Here is a 22,733-nt window from a genome sequence, read left to right on the forward strand (position 1 = left end):
TAACAACTGATGTATATGCAGTCGCCACTTTCTCCCTTCTTCTATAATCACATATATTGATATAGAAGAATATGATTATATAAGAATTATATACATGGCTATATATGATTAGATATCATATATATGATTTTATAACAATAGATATGTATATATAGCTCATATACTGTATTTAACTGTGCTGTCCTGTGCTGTGCTTTGTCGTTCAATTGTGTCCGACTCTTTGTGACCCCATGGCTGTAGCCCACCAGGTTCCTCTGTTCATGTGGATTCTCCAGGCAAGAATACTGGAGTGGGTTGTCATGTCCCCCTTCAGGGGATCTTCCCAACCCAGGGATCGAACCCAGGTCTCCTGCATTGCAGGCGGATTCTTTACCATCTGAACCACCAGAGAAGCCCAAGAATACTGGAGGGGGTAGCCTATCCCTTCTCCAGGGGATCTTCCTGACCAAGAATCGAATCAGGGTCTCCTGCATTGCAGGCAAATTCTTAGCCAGCTGAGCTACCAGGGATGCTGTGTGTATATGCGTATGTGTATTTAGTGAAGAGATTATTTGATATTGTTTTATAGAAAAAGGGTCAGGACTTCCCTTGTGGTGCAGTGGTTAGGAATTCACCTGCCAATGCAGAGAACACAGATTCAATTCCCGTTTGGGAAGATTCCACATGCTAGAGGGCAACAAAGCCCAGGAACCACAACTACTGAAGCCCGCACGCCCTACAGCCCAGGCTCCACCCACAAAAGAGAAGCCATGCAGTGAGAAGCCTGCACACTGCAACTAGAGGAAGTCTGTCCGGAACAGCGATGAAGACCCAGCACAATCAGTCAATAAACAACAGGGTCAGATTATGTAGATTTCCCTGTGCTTTCTTTACTCTACAATACATTATAAAAATTCCCCCCAATTTTTAAAGCAAATTAAAGAAAATCACAACTAATCTTTCTAAAACAGAATGTCAAGCTTTAAGAAAATAGCACCCATTGTCTAAGCCCAAAGACATGGAGGAATGCTGCCTGAATTTTAATTTCAGAAAACTAACTGTAGGGAAAGGTTTAAACTTGGTGAAGCTCTAGCTTTCATAAAGTTTTTCTATCACTTTTTAATTTAGCATTTCTTTTAACAAAGATACAATTTGTATTGCTATTGAAGAATTGTGATGTCCTATATTTTATATTTGAAATGGTCTTCTATAGCTAAGCCTGGCCTTTGCACCTTTGACATGTGATGAAGGTTTTTTTTTTTTAATTTTATAACATCATTTTCTCTTTCTTGTACATATTTTGTATATATTTTGTGTTCTGTGCTCAGTCGCTTGCTGCTGCTGCTGCTAAGTTGCTTCAGTCGTGTCCGACTCTGTGCAACCCTATGGACAGCAGCCCACCAGGCTCCTCTGTCCATGGAATTCTCTAGGCAAGAATACTGGAGTGGGTTGGCATTTCCTTCTCAGTTGCTTAGTTGTGGTCAACTCTTTGCGACCCTGTGGACTGTAGTCCACTAAGTTCCTCTGTCCATGGAATTTCCCAGGCAAGAATACTGGAGTGAGGTGCCATTTCCTGCTCCTGGAGATCTTCCCGACCCAGGGATTGAAACCCATGTCTTCTATGTCTCCTGCACTGGCGGGTGGGTTTTTATATCACGGCACCACTTGCATACTGATAAAAACAGAAATTTATCTTAGCCAGTTGTGGATTTGAATCATTGCTTGCTCTTTTTATTTATTGATTAGACATTATCCAGAGAAATCAGGAGTTGGGCTGATTCAGCACTGTTGTAACAGAATCCCTCAAGCTCTGATTCATGCTAGACCAGAATGATAGCTGAAAAGTGAAAAATCAAAGCAGCAAAAGACAGATTGTTTTTAGATCTTGCAGATGGCTCAGTAGCAACCACTTGGCTCTGCTGTTGTGGCACCAGCAACAGGACCACAGTCAACGTGACATCTCTCATGCAGACTACTTACAGATGAAGTGGACTCTGCCGCCAGTCTGGCCGCATATCTGGCGATCAGCCGGTGCTCTTCATCAAGCCGGTTGGAGCTCTCAAGCATACTGTTGAGGACAGAGCAAGAGGGAACCTGTTAGGCAACTGAGAAAGACAGACATGTTCATACTACCACCCAGGGAAGGGGGAGGGGTTTGCTATTTCAATTTTTCAGTGCAAAAAATGTGAAAGCCAAAACAAAGTCCTGTTAGATGATTAATATCAGACTCAGATTCCTGAAAAAGTGAAAGTGTTAGTCACTCAGTCATGTCCGACTCTTTGCAACCCCATGGACTGTAGCCTGTCAGGCTCCTCTGTCCATGGGATTGTCCAGGCAAGAATACTGGAGTGGGTTGCCATGTCCTGCTCCAGGGGATCTTCCCGACCCAGGGACTGAACCCGTGTCTCTTATGTCTCCTGCATTGCAGGCAAATTCTTTATCATCCGAACCACCAGGAAGCCCTGACATGATCTAATACATGGCCAGGAAGGTCAATCTTGACTTACTAAGAAAGCTCCAAGGAGCAGTGACTTTTCTGATCAACATTTCTAATGAAAGAATACTTTCTCTTTGAGTTGTATTGCTTTTAATCATTTTATTTATTACCCAAGTAACATGTACTCCTTGGGAAACTGATGTGTTAGACAATAAGAAAGCAAGAAGGAAGAAGAAACTGATTGTGGTCGGGTCCCAGTGATCCCCACCTCCTGACAGTCACACTCCTGTGTGTAACCCTCTCTGTTTACAATGGACGGGACTTATGGACTTGCTTCTAGTGAACGGCATGTGGCAGAAGTAACGGAAGGTAACTTCCAAGACTAGGTTATAAAAAGACCCTGACTTCCATCTTGGGCGTGTTTTTTTTTCTTCTGTCTCTTGAGCTCTTTTGGGTTGCCTGCCCTGTTGGAAGCTGGAAGCCAGGCCACAGGCTGCTCTGTGGAAAGTCCCAGGTGAGGAGGAACTGGGTAGAGCCTGTAGATGAGGCTCTAAAGTAGAGCCTTTAGGTGAGACCACAACCCATCGAACAGTTTGCTATACACCCCTGGTCCTCAGCCACAGACACCTCGGCCATATGTGGATTCCTGACCCACTGTCTTTGTTGTTTTAAGCTGCTAAGCTTTGGGGTAATTTCTTATACAGTAGTACATGATGAATATAATTTCTCATCTACAATATTACTACCCAGGTAACTTGCTATTTTATATTTACTTCCAGAGAAGTAGAATTATATTAATAGTAATGGCTTGTAATGGTGTGAATCATTTAGTGTCTCCTTTAATTCATGAAAATTCTTCCTACTAGGATAAGATTAGTCTGACCCTTAAAAACCTCTTAAAAATTGCAGGACTTCCCTGGCACTTAAGATTCTGTGCTTCCAAGGTAAGGGGGTGTAGGTTAGATCTGTGGTTGGGGAACTAAGATCTCACATACCTCATGGGGTGCAGCCAAAAAAAAAAGAAGGAAAAAAAAACAACAACAAAAAACTAAAGCAAATAGAAGCATTATCAACTCTCCCAGAGAGCTGATATTTCAGAAAGCTCTTCACTTAAGACTAAGTTTTGGGTGCCAATAAAATTTTTGTTTGTTTGTTTGTGAAACATACGAGTAACACTAATCCTGTTAGTAGACTAGTTAGCCAATTAGTTTGGTTTATCAGTTATTATGGTGAGTATCAGGTCAGGAACAAGATTAGAAACCAGTTTCCTCTCAACCCCCAAATATACTTATATTCTCCTCCACTGGCTCTTACATTTAAGCTTGTTCCTTAAAAAGATTAATCCTCATGATTATACATGAAAAATGACACACTTCTACACCAACATTAAGGTTATAAGAATTACTCACCAATTTATGGAATTTATGGATTCACATAACATAACGTACATTTATATTATTTATGTGTACCTTTATATATACAGTAAACATGCAACATAGTCTTTTAACCTTTGTTCTAAAGTGAGAAGATGACTGAAACTCAGCATATTAGCTGTGTCACTTACAAATAGCTCTTCTTGGTTCAGCAGAATGCATTAGTGTAAGCTTTTTTTCCCAGTCATTTGTAAGATATTCCTGTCTCTACTATCTCTGCTTTGTCTACGTTTCTCACATGAGTAAACTCTATCTATTCTTATTCTGAATGCTTGCACTAGACTATGCCCTTTTCTCTAAGTTGCCATTTCCTACTTAGGATATTCCTGAATTTCTCCATTTACCAAATTACTTCTCCATCATCAGAGAAATAGTCTTCTATTTCCTGCTGCCCAAATGAGATAATGCATGGAAAAAGCATCAAGCTAATATGATTCCTGTGCTGTGCTAAGTCGCTTCAGTCATGTCCAACTCTTAGCGACCCCATAGACTGTAGCCCTCCAGGTTCCCCTGTCCATGGGATTCTCCAGGCAAGGATACTGAAGTGGGTTGCTGTGCCCTTCTGCAGGGGATCTTCCTGACCCAGGGATCAAAATATGATGCCTAGAATACAGGGAGGTCTGGCGTGCTGCGATTCATGGGGTTGCAAAGAATTGGACACGACTGAGCGACTGAACTGAACTGAACTGAGAATACATTAAATGCTCAAAAATATTAGTTAATATAATTTTATTGTTATTTTGCCTCTGAAGTAACCTGTTCAGATTCACTAATGATTCTTGTCTCCTTCAAAATGTCACATACCATCCAACAACCATCTAGAGCAGGGTTTCTCAAACTTTAGTGTGTATACATATCATGGAGGGATCTTGTGAAAATTCAGTCTCTGATTCTAGAGTGTGGGTGGTGGGATAGGATGGGATCACAGAACCTGCATTTCCAGCAAGCTCTCAAGATATGGTAATATGCATTTTGAATAGCAAGGACCTAGAAGATATTGAAAATAAAATGGAAAAGTTAAACATGTGAAATGAACCCTAAATGTAAACTGTATAAAAGAGATCATTTTTCATAACCATACGGCATTGTGATATTTTACAAATATTCCCTTAAGATAGATATTCTTAGATTCAGGGCTCACCTATGTGTAGTACTATTCCCAGTGGATTGAGGTTTCAATCAGCATACAAATTCAGACTTGGAATAAGAAACTATTTTACTAGCCAAAGGCTGAATTAGTTCTGGACAATGGATATTTTAAAACGGATGTTTAAAACAGATGTTTTATAATACATGTCTGCACTTTGCAGTCGTTAAAAATAATAGCTGAATTTCTTGCTACAGTTTTAATAAGAAAGTGAAAGTTATGCTGTCCTTACTTTAAAATAAAACTGCCCCACAAAGAAACAATTCAATTTGATTTTTAATGTATTTATCATTTTCTGGTTGATATATTAGAGACCATGTGTCTAATTCAACACAATTTATGTAGACAAGGCCCACTGCTCTAAGCTTGGGACAACGATTTATCCGACTGCCTGAAAGTGACTTTGTCAAAAACATGTGTGAGTGTTTTGATAAATAAATAATAAAAAAACCTTGATAAAGGAAAAAAAAAAACACCTCATGATAAAAGTCCCTTTTATCATGAATGACCAGAAGGTATAAATAATATGAAGTTTACATGAAAGGAGCCTCCTGGGAATGTAAGAGGTGAAGGTGTGGGATCTTGTCTAGTAAGCTATAACTCATACTTCCCTGCCCCTTCTTCCCCAGCACCGAGTGAATGAGGGGTGAAATGATGGATGGCCCCTTTGTGCACGCATGATTTACGCGCCCACATGTGCAATTTCCATATGTTCACATTATACAAGGGTGAATGAAGCATTCCCCTAATAAATTCCATTATTTCAAGACTTCAGTTACAAAGAGTCGAGAGTAAATGACCAGTAATCCCTAAATCATTAAAGAAATACCAATCCCAACATCATCTCCATCCTTGCCTATTCATTTCCAGATTTTATAATCTTGCTACAAGACCATGATGAATTAAAAAGAGGCTGCTGTGTAGACTTCAGTTCAGAGTGGGGAAATCTATTATTTTGTAAGTCCTCCACTTTTGACCTTAAACACACGGCCAGCGTCTGTTGCTGTGATTTCAAAATGGCACCTGGGAAACTTGAGTGGCAGGGCTAGGCCTTCCTAAATTATGATGTAGTAGCGATTTCTGGGAACTCAATGTTCATTCACATTTCTCTGGTATCTCTACAGGCCTGTTTCCCTGGTGGCCCACAGTTTAGGACTTCACACTGTCACTGCTGAGGGCTCAGGTTCATTCAATCCCTGGTTGAGGATCTAAAATTTTACAAGACATGCAGCAAAAACAACAACAAAAAAAAGAAAATCAGAATAAATGTAAAAAAAAATGTATTTGTCTACACTTGGGTCATGAAAAGATTCACCTATGTTAACAAAACAAAACAAATAATAAGGTGATCCAAAGGGCACCAGAAATACCTCTACATTTTTCCTTAGTAGTTTTTTCCATTTGTCAGAATGGTGACATAAACTTTATCACTAGAGATTACTTTTTATGGTCATTAAGTGTGACTGCTCTTTTATTAAAATGCAAATAGCTATTAGGAAGATTACTGCCTGAGAAGGCATTACTAGTTATTACTTAAGAGGAGGATGACTTTTTCCTTATCTTTGACAGTCAGTTAAGAGCAAAAAGCCATAGGAATCTTCTTTCCTAGTGGCTCAGATGGTAAAGAACCTGCCTGCAATGCAGGAGACCTGGATTTGATCCCTAGGTTGGGGAGATTCCCTGGAGAAGGGGATGGCTACCCACTTTAGTATTCTTGCCTGGAGAATTCCATGGACAGAGAAGCCTGGTGGGCTATGGGGTTTCCAGTCCATGGGGCTGGAAAGAGTTGGACATGACTGAGTGACTAACACACACACACACACACACACACACACACAGCCACACACACCCACACACACCTGGGGAGGATGACTTTTCCTTATCTTTCACAGTTGGTTGAGAGCAAAATGCCGTAGGAATCTTCATGGATGGTAATAATAATGATAATAATAACTTACAATATGAAAGCCTTCTCTTTAGGGGTACCTTCAAACTCCTTTATCAAGACCCTGACTTTGATAACCCCCTATGTTATAATCGTCCACCAAGGCTATGCCTTCTACCTCTACACACTCTCATGTTCTTCCATTTCCTTCAATTCCAGCTGCTCCTGATGTGGCCCAGGCCACTGTCCTCTTATCCTGAATGAGTGTAAAGTCCTCTCAAAATTTACTCTGATTTGAGTTACTCTTTCTTCCAATTCATTTTCTGTCCTAGAGTCATTGATCTTTCAAAAGTGAGGTTGGTTGAAGCATTCCTATACAGAACATTCTTTAATAGGTTCTCATTGTTCAAACTCCTAAGAAGACTTTTAAGGTCCTGCACAGTCTAGCTTCATCTTTTACCCTCATGGCTTTACCACACTTAAGCTCAAATGCACCATATTCTCTCTGCTCTAATCAGTCTCTCTGCCTCTTCCATCCACTTCCACTTGGCTAGTTTCTCTTCATTATGGTATTGACTTTGACTGCCACTTCCTGCTCTTTTGTCCAACCTCCAAATTCAGATCCATTGCTTCTTATATATTCCACAGCACTTTGCACTGCACTGCTTTTATTATAACTGTTATCACTTTGCATTTTATAATAATTGCCTTTTTCATTTACCTTCATCCTTAACTAAATCGTAACTTCTCTGAAACCAGAATGGTTCAATCTTTTCACCCTTGGAACTCAAGTGTTTAGCACAGTGCTTGAAACAGGAACTACCCGAGAACCAGTTGGACAAAAGAACAAATAGAAGTTAGTTCATTTAGGATTGCAACGTCATGGTCTTTGGCCCCCCTCTTTTGAATCCCGTTTCGCTCTATATACATCCTCAACACCTTGAAAAAATCAGAAGAATACAGATGAAATACTGTGTTTTAACACTAGCCATGCCATCTAAAATCAAACTAGTTATTTATGTTTGGCAGAGTTAAAAATGAAGATACATTTTATGGCTGGATACAGATTCCTTATCTGCTTTATATAGGTGTTCAAGTTCATAGAAATGTCATTGTACTCATTCATATTTATCAACAGTAGATCTTTCCCATCCCACCCCTTCAATAATGGCAAATTCTCTTTTGGTTCACATTTTGTTGTTGTTTTAAAGATTAGATTGCAGATGGTGTCAAATAGGTAAGCTCCCACTCAAAAGAAATGCTTACACTTAGGAAGGGTGGATAGCTGGTAGCAGTGTTATACAAGAGTGGGTACGAGGTTGGACCAGATCATTTCTGGATGCAAACCTTAGCCGTCTCAATTACTGTGACCCTGCAAAGATCACTTAACCTCTCTGTGCCTCAGTTTTCTCATCTATAAACAGTTTATATATTCTCATGTACAAACTTAATACATAGCTTATTGGGAGGATGACCATGTAAAGCGTTTATAGCAGTGACAGGGTACATGGTAAGGCTGATTGAAGTATCCTTTTTTACTCTTACCTATAACAGATAATGCCAAAGAATTGATGCTTTTGAACTGTGGTGTTGGAGAAGACTCTTGAGAGTCCCTTGGACTGCAAGGAGGTCCAACCAGTCCATTCTGAAGGAAATCAGTCCTGGGTGTTCATTGGAAGGACTGATGCTAAAGCTGAAACTCCAATACTTTGGCCACCTCATGTGAAGAATTGACTCATTGGAAAAGATCCTGATGCTGGGAGAGATTGGGGGCAGGAGGAGAAGGGGATAACAGAGGATGAGATGGCTGGATGGCATCACCGACTAGATGGATGTGAGTTTGAGTGAACTCCAGGAGTTGGTAATGGACAGGGAGGCCTGGCGTGCTGCGATTCATGGGGTTGCAAAGAGTCAGACACAACTGAGTGACTGAACTGAACTGATAACAGATAATATTATTTGGTATACCTTTTATGCACCATTACTTCCTTATCTATAAATCAGGCTTTTTTGCTGAAGAAAATGTGATTGGTTACTGGTTAGTCTTCTAGGTTACATCAAAAAGAAGAAAAACAGTTTAGCTGAATCAATGAAGCATTTTATGGAAGCAATAAGTAGTCTTTATATCTCTAATTTCCTAAATAAAGGAAAGAATTAGCTTAACAGTGATAGTCTTCTCTTATCTCTGTATGCAAACTGCAAAGTGCCATGAATTTTTAATCAAAATGTCCCATTTATACAACTTATCAAGCAACATATGTGACCATTTCCCATTCTGCATTCTTTATTTTAGCACAATTGGAGAAAGCACACTCTAAAGTTCATCAGCTCAACAATATTGATGATGATCCACAAGCTAACAGTGCTTATTTTTATCATATTACAGTGGACTGGTTTTACAAAATGGGATTTAAAATCTAACTTATGTGCCTTCAACCTTACTCAAAATTAAGTGAGTAACTAACACTGAATTATTCCTGTGTTCCCAGTACCATACTAGCTCATCTACTTCAATAACCTCATTAGATTGGTAGTGTCACTCTCATTTTCCATGGAAACATAAAATATATTAGAATTTATAACAGAAAAATGAACTCATCTTAAAAGTCAGTTTATCATCTGATTGATCATGCTGAGAAAACCCCTGTGAGTACAGTGCAGTTCATGCAGATACATACATTGGTGTGTGTGACATTCTTCAGGTCTACATTTTTGGGATGCTAAGGGAGTATCGTTCTCAGAAGTCTAGTACTATAACTGAAAGTCCAAAATATTTTAAAGAAGAAAAGGAGTAATGTTAACAAGAAAATGAAAATTCAAAAGAAGATACTTCCAGTAGGTGTGGATAATAATTTTTTCCTTCAATAGGTTGCAATAAACTTACGCTTTTCAAAAGCACAACATTTACTGAAAAAAATCAATCAAATCTTAGCCTACACATTAAAAAAATTAGAGGCATACAGTTCAGCGGATCCAGCGTAGTAGTGCTTTAGACTGAATTCTCTCTCTTCAAATTAGTGTTGAAGCCCTAATCCACAGAGTATTGGAGTCAGTATCCCCCTTTCTGACCCAGGGATCGAACGTGGGTCTGTTGCATTGCAGGGAGATTCGTTACCATCCGAGCCACCACGGATGCCTATAATCCAGTGTCTTAGAATGTGACTGCATTTGGAGATGGGGCTTTTGAAGAGGTAATTAAGGTTAAATGAGGCCCATGTGACCCCATGAACTGCAGTCCACTAGGCTCCTCTGTCCATGGGATTCTCTAGGCAAGGATACTGGAGTAGGTTGCCATGCCCTCCTCCAGGAGATCTTTGCAGGCCTAGGCATCAAATCCACATCTCTTATGTCTCCTGCATTGGCAGGTGGGTTCTTTACCACTAGTGCCACCTGGGAATTAAGGTTAAATGAGGTTGTAAGGGTGGGACTGTAATCCAATATGACTGGAGTCCTTATGAGAAGAGGAAGAGACACCAGGAATGTACATGCTCAGAGAAAAGGCCCCATGGGGACACAGAAAGATGACAGCCATCTGCAGGCCAACCAGAGAGGCCTCAGGAGAAACAGTGCTACCGGCTCCATCATCTTGGACTTCCATCCTTCAGAACCGTGAGAAAATAAACTGTTGTTCAAATCACACAGTCTGGTATTTCGTTATAGTAGCCGCAGTGAACTAGCACAAAGTCGAAAAGATCAGAGGACATAAAAAAAATTTTCTTTGCCCAATATCACTTTAATTTTTTTTGATCCTTATTAGCTGTTTTTGCCACATCAGTGAATTGCTGCTGATGATCTTCATCCACATTTATCACCTCTACCTAAGTCAAGTTTAATACTTGACGTTTTACCTAGTTTATCAGTTCAGTTCAGTTCAGTTCAGTTGCTCAGTCATGTCCCACTCTTTGTGACCCCGTGGACTGTAGCACGCCAGGCTTCCCTGTCCATCACCAACTTCTGGAGCTTGCTCAAACTCATGTCCATCGAGTTGGTGATGCCATCCAACCATCTCATCCTCTGTCGTCCCCTTCTCCTCCTGCCCCCAATCTTTCTCAGCATCAGGGTCTTTTCCAATGAGTCAGTTCTTCACATGAGGTGGCCAAAGTATTGGAGTTTCAGCTTTAGCATCAGTCCTTCCAATGAACATTCAGGACTGATTTCCTTTATGGACTGGTTGGATCTCCTTGCAGTTCAAGAGACTTTCAAGAGTCGTCTCCAACACTACAGTTCAAAAGCATCAATTCTTTAGTGCTCAGCTTTCTTTATAGTCCAACTCTCACATCCATACAGGACTACTGGAAAAACCATAGCTTTGACTAAATGGATCTTTGTTGAGAAAGTAATGTCTATGCTGTCTAGGTTGGTCATAGCTTTTCTTCCAAGGAACAAGCATCTTTTAATTTCACGGCTGCAGTCACCATCTGCAGTGGTTTTGGAGCTCAACAAAATAAAGTCTGTCACTGTTTCCATTGTTTTCCCATCCATTTGCCATGAAGTGATGGGACCGGATGCCATGATCTTAGTTTTCTGAATGTTGAGCTTTAAGCCAACTTTTTCACTCTCCTCTTTCACTTTCATCAGGAGGCTCTTTAGTTCTTCACCTTCTGCCATAAGGGTGGTGTCATCTGCATATCTGAGGTTATTGATATTTTTCCCAGCAATCTTGATTATAGTTTGTTCTTCATCCAGCCCAGCATTTTGCATGATGTACTCCACATAGAAGTTAAATACTCAGGGTGACAGTATACAGCCTTGACGTACTCCTTTCCTGATTTGGAACCAGTCTGTTGTTCCATGCACATTTCTAACTGTTGCTTCTTGACCTGCATACAGATTTCTCAGAAGGCAGGTCAGGTGGTCTGGTGTTCCCATCTCTTTAAGAATTTTCCACAGCTTGCTGTGATCCACAAAAACCTACTTTATACTCTTATACTAATTTCAGGGCTAATTTATAATAGGTGATCTTTTTTTTAATAGCAGAAAGTGTTTTTATAGTAAAATTTTTTTTCCTGAGGACACTTCACAAATTTTGTTTAGAGTGAGAGGGAATTTTATGTCTATAGTACTATCAATAGTCTCCAACCCCAGTGGGCCTTTACTGGGCATCTATGGTATGCCAGGCACTATGCTGATGCCACAGAGATGGTGGTCAATGAGTCTGAGAAGGTCTGCCCTGTAAGCGGAAGGTAGGTAATGGACCAACCAACCAAGCAATGAATGAGTACATTTATGACAGAAATGAAATACATAGTACTCCATGATCAGACTAATGTGCGAGACCTACCTGACGAGTAGGTACCTTTAACCAGTATTTGGAAATCAGAGGAGAAAGTTCAAGTGTGTGGAAGGAAAGGGCAGGAGGAAAATAGGGAAGAGCTAGTATCTTGGTCATTGAGGCAGTTTTAGGAGTATTTTCAAGGAACTGACCCAAAACTGATGTGACTAAGTATTGTGGCTGAGCGGGAACACCCCGAGGGAGCGGAGGCTGGGAGAGGGGTAGGCGCAGGTTAGATCACACACAGACCTACAGCCCTGGGGAGTGGTCTGGGCTGTGAACTTAAGTGTCATAGGAATCTATTAAAGGAGGAAAGGGAATTTCCTGGTTGCCCAGTGGTTAGGACTCTGCATTTTCACTGCAGGGAGCATGGGTTCAATTCCTGCTTGGGGAACTAAGATCCCACAAGCTGTGTGGTGCTGGCAAAAAAAAAAAAAAGGAAGCAAGTGAGCCATGACTACTTAGACCTGATATGCGAAACCCGGAAATAGGCATCAAAATGTCCAATTTCTCCTACTTGAGAAAAACAATGAGCAGGACAAATTTTAACCTAGTTATATGAGATCAGGGGCCTGACAAAGTGACAGCAATGGTCCATGGCATCAGAGCACAGATGCTGGCCTACACTGTGCTGCCTCCTTCCCTCAAGCGCCTGCTAAGTCGCTTCAGTTGTGTCCGGCTCTTTGAGACCCCATGGGCTGTAGCCCACCAGGTTCCTCTGTCCATGGGATTCTCCAGGCAAGAATACTGGAGTGAGTTGCCGTGCCCTCCTCCAGGGGTTCATCCTGGCCCAGGGATTGAACCCATGTCTCCTGCGACTCTTGCATTACAGGTGAATTCTCTACCTCTGAGCCACTGGGAAGTCTGTCTTTTCAGAGTTGAAACACACCAGAAACGTCTGACTGGTAAGTATCAAGGTTTATAATTACGGTTAGAGTTGTAAGTTCTGGGCTGGTTTCTGATATCCCTTGGCGTGCCTGCCACCATTGTCCTATAAACCACCAGCAAGCCTAGGGAAGCTTTAGGGGAGGCCAGAAAAAGCCCTCACTGTGTGACTCTGAGACCCCTCCTCCACCACTGAAGAAGGTGCTTGAAAACCACTGCAGCTTTTGAAACTTCACTTAGGAATTAGGAAGACAGCAGGAATTTTCCCTTGAGCTGCAGTTTATTTGTTTAGCTTATCTGACATCAAACCAGCAAGGACACAAAAGTATATCTTGAATTTAGCAGCAGACTGTTTACAAATGAGTCAGTTTCTCATTATGTTAAGTAGATACAGGGGAGAATAGATATAGGGGAAAATGCCCCCACCCAGAGTGAATTAGGAGCATTTATGGATAATCACAAAAACATACCTTTTAATCAAGAACAACTATTAGATTCCTGTTTATAGACCATCTCATGAAGGATGCACAGACAGGAAGACCGAGGAATGAGGTAGATAACAAATTATTTTGTCAGTATTAGGAGACCTTGCTGGCAGGTGACCTTGGATAAGTCCTTAATGTCTTGGAACCAGCATCTGCTTATCAGTGAGATGGAAATAATAATATCCAAACTTATGGGCTTTGACAAGCAGATTAAATAATATGTGGGAAAGGGCTTTGTAATTTTTTAAGCATTTCATAGATGTAAAAATTTATTATTGATATTCTGGTTGCTGTCATGAGGTCCAAGAGACTGAAAAGTTTTGTCATTTTGAAGCTTATAATTAAAATGAGAAATCACAATGCGCAGAACTAAATACATAAATGGTAATTTGTTAACAATTCCTTTAACTAGTATGTGCTCAAAATCTCTCTTAAAATGAAATAAAAATAATAGAGTAGGATATGCAATCTTAGTAAATAGAGATGTGGTGGATACAGTATGGAGTGTCCAAAAGAGCTTTCTGGAGAGCATGCATTTATATAGGCTTTATATAAGGCAATGTGGCGTAGTGGTTATGCTCTTGGGATCAAGTAGATGAAGGTAGAAATCCCTGCCCCACTGTGTAGTGGATTTGTGTCTGTGAGAGAATCATGTAGACTCTCCGAATTGGTAACTTTACCAATTGATAAAATGGGGATGAAAGTATATACTCTACAGGCTTATCTAAGGACCAGGGGAAATTATGTAAATAAAGTTTTAAACACAATGCTTATTGTGAGGCAAATACTTTAAAAACAGTAGCTCTTGGGCTTGACATATATACACTACTGATACTATCTACTTCCCTGGAGGCTCAGAAGGTAAAGACTCTACCTGTAATACGGGAGGCCTGGGTTTGATCCTTGGGTGGGGAAGATCCCATAGAGAAGGGCATGGCAACCCACTCCAATATTCTTGCTTGGAGAATTCCATGGACAGAGGAGCCTGGTGGGCTATAGTCCATGGTGTTGCAAAGGGTCAGACATGACTGAGCAACTGACATGTTCAATTTCATAAAATAGATAATTAATGAGAACTTACTATATAGCACACGGAATTCTACTTAATGCTCTGTCTGACCTAAAGGGGAAGGAAAGTCAAAAGAGAGGGGATGCATGTATAGCTGATTCACTTTGCTGTAGAGTAGAAACTAATACAACATTGTAAAGAAATTATGCTCCAATAAAAATAATAAAAAACAAAACCAAAATAAAAACACAATCATATGCTTCATATACTTTTAAAAAAGTAACTCTTGTGGTTACCATCATTCTAGATCTCACTATAGTTGAATGACAGTAGAGCATCATAGCTATGATGATAACAAAGGAGAGGAGAGATCACTTCGTCACTTACAGAATCCTGGCAGGTGTGGGGAATCATTAGCAATTAATTACAATAAAGGAAAGGCAGGGGGAAAAAATGAGAAAAGAGAAGCTGGAATTTTTTAAGGATGGAAAACAGTGATGAGAATTATGGAGAGTAGGAGCTATTAAAATGGAGTAGGCTTCATTGATCAGTCTTAAATTCTGCTTTGTTTTCAAAATACAAATCTCAACTAGCTTTCATCAAGTCGATGTAAGGTGTCTCTGCTGAGACAGGTTTATGGTCTTAAGTGGCCATCAAATCAATATGATTAACCACTAGAGGAGGGAAAAAGGCTGGGAGTGTCAAACTGTGCTCTCCTCTTTGGAGATTTCTCTGTTACAACTTTAATTAAGAAAAGGTCAAAGAGGAGCTGTAGAAATAATGGGAATGTGTTTAGAATTACGGGGGAGGACATGATGTGAGATCTCGGCATTGCCTTCAGACATGATTGGATCTTTACTATATCCTGCTTTGAAGATTTCCAACACAGATTTTGGCAGGGAGGTAATTTAAGCTTTTAGTTCTGTTGTTTCAGCTACTGTATAACACTGGGGGTGGTCCAAATTCATTGAGAGTAAGATGAAAACAATTACTCTTTCCACTTGTAGTTTTGGGAGGTAGAGATGTAAGAAAGAAAAGTAACTGTTTGATCTACAAACTGGGAAAATTTGAACAGAGATGGGTTTAGCTGAAGAGTTCATCTTTATCTCCCAAAACAGAAGGATAGAGTATAAAATTAAACCAATATGCTGATTTTATACATATATACACACACATATAAATATTAAATACAAATTAAGATAAATATATAACTATTAAAACAAATAAATGTTCAATGTATCACTTAAACTCATGTGGTAATCTTTCAAAAAATATTTCTAAGGCATCAGAAGCAGTCAAGAGAGGAAAGTTCCAGAAACAAAGAAGTGGTTAACAATACCAAGTAGTGAGAGTGAGGCCAAATGTCTCAAGGATGTTTTCTGTGACACAGTAGAAGAAAGGGAATCAATTTTAGAGGAAATTTAACCCCTAAATAGTTATGACTGCAAAAAAAAATCCATAGGCTCTTAGTTCAGAGAAATTATATTAGGGTTATTAAATAAAGTCAAATACTTCTAAGGAACTGGTTTGCAAAACATGTTTGTAAAACAGTTGTCTAAACTAGGATGAAACATAGGATAATTATACAGTGTGTCCATTTATTCCCATTCAAATAGAAAATGTACATTTATTATTAACTAACTTGTACCAATGGCAGGAATCTTCTATGTCTCAACTGAAATAGAAAGGGAAAACTCTAGGAATGCCGTTATTCTAACACTTTGTCTGAATTCACACATTTAACACATGTGAAAGTAAGCTTTGCATCTATCAGGATGAGTACCTTGAAACATTTGCAAGAGAAGAGTTGAAAGACAATTTCTCCCAACGTTATCATTGTTCAGGAAACGATTTCCATGGTTTGATCTCACCCTATTTCTTTTCCATATCTATCTTAAGAGAATGGAGCATTGTTCTCCAAATTGGCAGAAACACACAAGTCCTCGGAATAACACAGATTACTGCATCACCATCGTGCAGTAATTTGATATGGCCCATATAAAACAGAATTGACCAGAGGGACCCAGAGTCCTGCATTTCCCTAGATGCTAATATTTAGCACAGCACCCATTTACACAACTTGTCCTTTAGCTAAGATAATAGCAAAAATATGAATTCTATGGTACATTAATGGGTAGTGTCCAAAGTAATATCACAAGATATTTTTATTGAATTGGTTAAAAAAATACTTGAGTGACACCTCTGCCATCCAGTGACTTTGCCCCTTGCTGAGACTGCTTATCAAGAGATCAGACCGTCTCCCTTTCTCAGGACAGTCAAGCAGCCAAACCTGCACTAACCATGATGGGTTGTTCCGGAGCATGTTGACATACAACCCGATGAGAACATGTTCATCAGCTAGCCTGTCTGCCACATTCAGGCTGTACTGTATCCTGAAACAGGGCAGGAGGAAAGAAAGGATGTTGTTAGGAGAGGTAGACAGAAATAAGTGGGGCAGGCAGGAGTGAGTTTGTGATAGTAAAGGCATTTAGAAAACCAAGCAGGTAAAGGAAAACTAAATGAGGTTCTATGAAAAAACACAAGCAAAATCCAAGCAAAATGATATTCACAGTGCCATTTCTCTCACTTAAAAGACTTCCACTTAAGTCAAGTCACTTTTAAGAATGCAGATTTGCATTCTTTAAACCACTAAGTCCAAGAAATTCATCTGTACAGTAAATACACTGAAATAGCTTGTAAGCAAAGATTATCTTTTGGAAGATCAAATCTGAAGCTTAGTAATTTTAACAAGGAAATCAGGGAAAGCAAGTAACAACACAGATGTGTCTGCTCAAATATGGCATGACATGAAAATACACTCTTAAATTTACACCAGCTTTTCACTAACAATGTGTATGTAAGGAGATGGGGAAATCCATGCAGATAATTAAAATTTCTTTCAGCTAGAAAAGTTAACAGGGATAAATATATGAACAAAAATGCTGCAAGGATAACTGTGGAGAAAATGATAAAAATCAGTTAATGCTTAGTTTTTTATTTCTCCTCAGTTGTGTGTATGATTTAGTGGAAAGTAATCCCATCCTTTTTTTTTTTCCCATCAACTAGTAGCAACTGTTATTATTAACTTGTTTACCTTTTCTGAGAATAGCTAAATCACTTTTTAAAATTTAAAATTCTTAGATTTACATCTGAGAGTGAATTGAATTGGGTAACCTGAATTCCCTAGGTAAACAAAATTAGTTACAGCATATGACAAAAGTATAAGACTCCAACAGCTGCCTTACAATTCATTCATTCCAGATGGAAGAAGCACTTATTGAATGTCTATTATGAGCTATTTTTCTGCTAATCATAGTTATCAATATGCTGTTCAAACTTTCTTTTGGTACCTAGTCAGTTGGACAACATTTACGTCTGGGAAAGAGAAAAAAAATGTTGTTTTACAAGAGAGGAAAAAAGTGAATCTGGTTATCCAAGTAGGAATAAGCAAATGAAAAGCAATTATTACTGACAGAGAATTATTGATGTAATTTTAAGAATGGCTCCTAGCAAGCAAAAAACTGCATAAAATATGCAACTCTTAGTTAAAGGCCTTATTATCAGTCTAATACACAAGTAGTAAATTCCATCATTGCTTTAGTTACAATCATCTGTAAATAATTTTAAGTACTTATGAGGGGTTCAAATTGAGTATAGATTAAAAGTATACAATCATTAGCAGGTTATTGAATATCTCAGGGCTTATGAAATGTAGTTAAATTTGTGAAAGAAAGAACTGATAAAAAATTAGGGTACACAGCTGGCCACCAAATGCAAAGTCAGTCTGTTATTTAACCTTGAAAATAAAATCAATTTGCATATTACCACTAATACATGTAGGGAGTGGAACCATGAGTCATTGAATTCCAGGGGGAAAGGAAGGCTTAGTGTTGACAGTGTTAAGAGAGTATTCTTGTAGGCATGCTGTGTGCATGTTTGATATTTTGCCGAGTAACAATAATTGTTCAATGTTGAAGAAGATAATTAAGAAAATATAAGGATAGAGTTTAATGCAGTGATATATACTCTGGCACATTAAATTTTTCAGTAATTACCTTTATGTTAGTTTACACTGCTGGCTTTGGTGCCCTTGAAGATTATAATAGTGACCAAAATATATCTGTGCAGTTAAGGCTCGCTTTTGACTATTGTTATTGAAGCCTGATTTTAAAAGAATAATAATCAAAAATACCTCGTGAACTTGCTATCTGCTCTGTTTCTAGTTAAAATGTAATAAAGATTATCTTCCTGCACTGTAAACAACAACAACAAAAAAAAATAACTACTTGGTGCTGTTAATGGGGTTATGATGAAGCTGCTTTGACTAAATCAAAGATGGTCTTTCAAACACAAAGCATCTTTGACACAAGAAATCAGCATTTTTAGTTCAGTTAATTCAGGGTTCCAGCACACTCTGGCTTTAACTTACCCTTTGCCCTTCAGCAAAGCTGGAGCAGCCCTAGCCAGCAGTTTGCTCTGCTCGACTTCACTGTCCTTGGGAGGAGAGCTGGTTAATAAGATGGGAAAGCCAAGAAGAGCGTAAACACGGCAATGCATTCGAGAACAGAAACTGGCAACAGAAACTCCCCAAGACTACATCCAAGCTCCATTTGGACAGCTCTTTCATTACTTTGAAAAGTTCAAGATGTTTTTAGATTTCCTCAGAGTTGGGCTAGAAGTAGCAACCTGGCCTGAGAACTGTAATTACAATTACCCAAGCCCCACTGTGATCCCAGATTTGACCTCTGCTATTTGCCTAACAAATAGATTGCATATGCCTAGACACAAAGACCATTCATTCATCCAGCATTCCTGACAGACTACCCTGTGTACAGTGGAGCAGTTCACTAAGTCCTGCCAGCCTTCAGACCCCACACAAGAAGCTGACTTCTGCAGCCTGCTCTCTATTCTCTGATTGTCTGTATTGAACAGAGAATTGAAAATTACCTAGTTAGAGACTGGTGTCATATTAAAAGTGTTTTCCTACTTCAGGCACAAATCACCTGACCTTGGCTGTGAAGCTGCAAGGAAAACTTCCAGAGAAACAGAGAAATAAATCTTTAAGCCTTATAAATATATATATTCATAGACCTTGTGTCTATAACTGGTGAAGAGAGGCCCACCAATAGAGCAAATTCTTATTATTTTATATTTACTAGGAAGAACATTCATTTAATTGGTAATTTTATGACAGCTTAATGTAGTTTTATTAAAGAATACACAGAAATATAAATAATAACTAATAACATGTGGCCAAGCCAAAGTCACTCAAGATTTACTATAATGAATATGCATGCTTCATTGAGAAATATATTGATTCTTGGTATTATAATTTTGCTTGTAATATGCTTAAAAATATGCTTAAAAAGAGTTTGTTCTTTTGTTCTTTTGTAGGCTAAGAATTTGCCCTGCAACACTGATGTACTTAAAACTATCCCTTACTCCCTTCATGGAGAATAAAAAAATTAACTGTGTGACTGTTTGAATACCAAGTGTTTAATTACTCGGATAGAAATTTTTGGATTTTTTACCACAAACTTCCCCAACTTTTCCAAAGTTTCTTAATGTAATGTGAAACTGTGAAAGTGTTAGCTGCTCAATCGTGTCTGACTCTTTGCGACCCCATGGACTGTAGCCCACCAGGCTCCTCTGTCCAAGGAATTTTCCAGGCAAGAATACTGGAGTGGGTAGCCATTCCCTTCTCCAGGGGATCTTCCCAACCCAGGCATCAAACCCAGGTTTGATCTCCTGCATTGCAGCTGGATTCTCTATCACCTGAGACACCAGGGAAGCCCATAAATGTAAGAATGGCTAAACAAAGCAACTAGAAATCTCAAAAACTTTAACTAAAAATTTTAAGGTTTTACTACAAAGTACCACTTTTTCAGACTACAGAGCACAAAATATAGCAATTCATAAATGAATATCACATTAAATTATGCATATTATAACTGGAATTCTTATAATTTACAATAATATATACTACAAAGATTCCTTAAATAGTGAGGCTTATGGTAAATTTGAAAACAAATTTTATCTATAAAAAATATCTACTGTAGAGTAGGTAGGTAGTCATGAGTTTGTTAAATATATGATTTCATTCAGCTTTTCAGGACTGTACCCATTACTCAAAAAGTACAACTGCACACAAACAAAATTGACTTTAAAAATGAAATTAATGCTCTAGGAGAATTTACTTTTCTGATGAAGCTAAGCTTTTTTAACAGCACATTGATTTTCAGCTTCTAAGACTATGAAACATGCTGTCAGGGCCAAATAACCACTTTAAGCCACTGGAGTTGTTTTCCCACCATCCCACCAAGATAGCAAAGCCCTCTACACTCATTATCCAGTAACTACAGTCCTACCACTGCCCAGTCAGCTCCCTCAACTTTTTTTTTTTTAAATAAGACAAAATAGATCTACCTATTATATAATTGATTTCAGATCCCTGTAAAACCACTCAAAACACTAAGTGAAATAGAATTCTTCCCTCCAATTGAAACTATTTCTCTGCTTTGTTACATATGCTTCTTTGTACCTTGAGTCCCAGAAATTGTGCTATTACCTTACATCAAAGGCCTAAAAATTACACAATCACAACCTCTGATGTTGAGTGTGCAAGAAGGAAATAAAAAGAAACATGGGAGGATCAACCAGGAGGATGTGTGTTACAAATTACTCGGGTGATGCCTTATGGGAGAAAGGTGATGTGTTAACAAAGCTGTGTGTGTCCTACCACTTACTCACTGGCAAGCTCGGGTACTGGAGGAGACCTGCTGACATCACGATGGTGCAGGGTTGGCAGCAGAAAGCAAGCTGTTGCCCAGATTCTCCTTTGGTGGCGCATTCTTTCTGTCTCTCCAGTGCTTTGGGCCCTTCTCTCCTTCCTCGCCCCCACTTACCTGTCCCCCTTGCTCTTTCCCAGTCCTTTCCTTCCTCAAACGGACTAGCAGATATACACATGCATCTCCTATCTTTCTGTTGCCATTTTCTTTGCCTTGGCCCTTGCCAGTGCTGGTTCAAAGGCATCATTTAATTCCTTTCATGTTCCTTTCCTTTTCCACATGAATCCTTATGGAAAGTAGTTCTTGGTATATATAGGGGTGACATTCTCTACATTTATGAGTTTGTGGAAATAAACTGTTTATCTTATTTTGCTACAGTTCTTAGCATCTAGTGCCAAGAGCATTTCTGACATTTGGTCCTCACTGTCCACATGGTTTCTATACTACCTAGTACCTTGAATTCTTCTCCTCCTCATTTATTACTGGGAAGCCAAAACTATGACCATGGGTAGAGGAAGCCAAGGGATTTCCCTGGTGGTCCAGTGGTTAGGACTCTGCGGCCAGGGCAGGGGGTGCGAGTTTGATGTCTGGTCGGGGAACTAAGATTCCCACATGCCGTGTGGCATAGCCAAAAGAGAAAATTAAATAAATTTAAAAATAGTATAGAGGAAGCCAAGTGAATGATGAAAATAGAGGAAAAAGGCACTCAACTGAAATGGATCAAGAACTGAGAAAGCAGACAAAGAGGCAGGTTGCACTTAAAACTTGGCTCTATAAAGACTTTTCATATGAAGTATCTTTACCAGAATAGCTTCTGCAGCTTACAAGGAGCTTGAAGGAAGGAAGCAAAGTGAAACAAATTTTCTCCTGAATTGTTGTTAAGGTAGTGACATCAAGTAGTTTTTGATGATCTCTTTAAAGCAATGTACCCTCACAATATTTCATAGAGTAATTTTGATGTTTAAACTTTCATTTTGTAGCTCTGGCAGTTTCCTTGGAGAAGATTGGTGATACTTCCAATTCACTGCGGCCTCTGGGATCTGGCAACACTGGAACCTAGAGCCTTATCCAGAAGTGACTCCATATATATGTGTTAATAGATGATATTTGCTTTTCTCCTTCTGACTTACTTCACTCTGTATAACAGGCTCTAGGTTCATCCACTTCATTTCAACTGATTCAATTTGTTCCTTTTTATGGCTGAGTAATATTCCATTGCATATTTGTTGTTCAGTCTCCCAGTTGTGTCCAACTCTTTGCGACCCCATGGACTGCAGCATGTCAGGCTTTCCTGTCCTTCCCCATCTCCCAGAGCTTGCTCAAACTCATGTCCCTTGAGTTGGTGATACCATCCAACCATCTCATCCTCTGTTCCTCCCTTCTTCTCCTGCCCTCAATCTTTCCCAGCATCAG

The 22,733-nt window shown here is 39.2% G+C and overlaps 1 protein-coding gene across 50 annotated transcripts in view; it reads right to left on the bottom strand.

Moving 5' to 3' along the window:
* DTNA (dystrobrevin alpha) overlaps nt 1-22,733 on the bottom strand; it is a 434,483-nt gene that overhangs the window by 42,703 nt on the left and 369,047 nt on the right. For 25 of the 50 annotated variants that reach the window (XM_069568764.1, XM_069568760.1, XM_069568778.1 and 22 more), the window contains one exon: nt 1,960-2,047. In XM_069568764.1, coding sequence (XP_069424865.1) covers nt 1,960-2,047 — 88 coding nt within the window. Of the gene's footprint in view, nt 1-1,959; nt 2,048-16,832; nt 16,926-18,961; nt 19,040-22,733 lie in introns of all 50 variants that reach the window. The other 25 variants (XM_069568744.1, XM_069568746.1, XM_069568749.1 and 22 more) reach the window with 2 other exon arrangements.

This window comes from Ovis canadensis, chromosome 23, assembly GCF_042477335.2.
Source record: "Ovis canadensis isolate MfBH-ARS-UI-01 breed Bighorn chromosome 23, ARS-UI_OviCan_v2, whole genome shotgun sequence".
Taxonomy (NCBI): domain Eukaryota; kingdom Metazoa; phylum Chordata; class Mammalia; order Artiodactyla; family Bovidae; genus Ovis; species Ovis canadensis.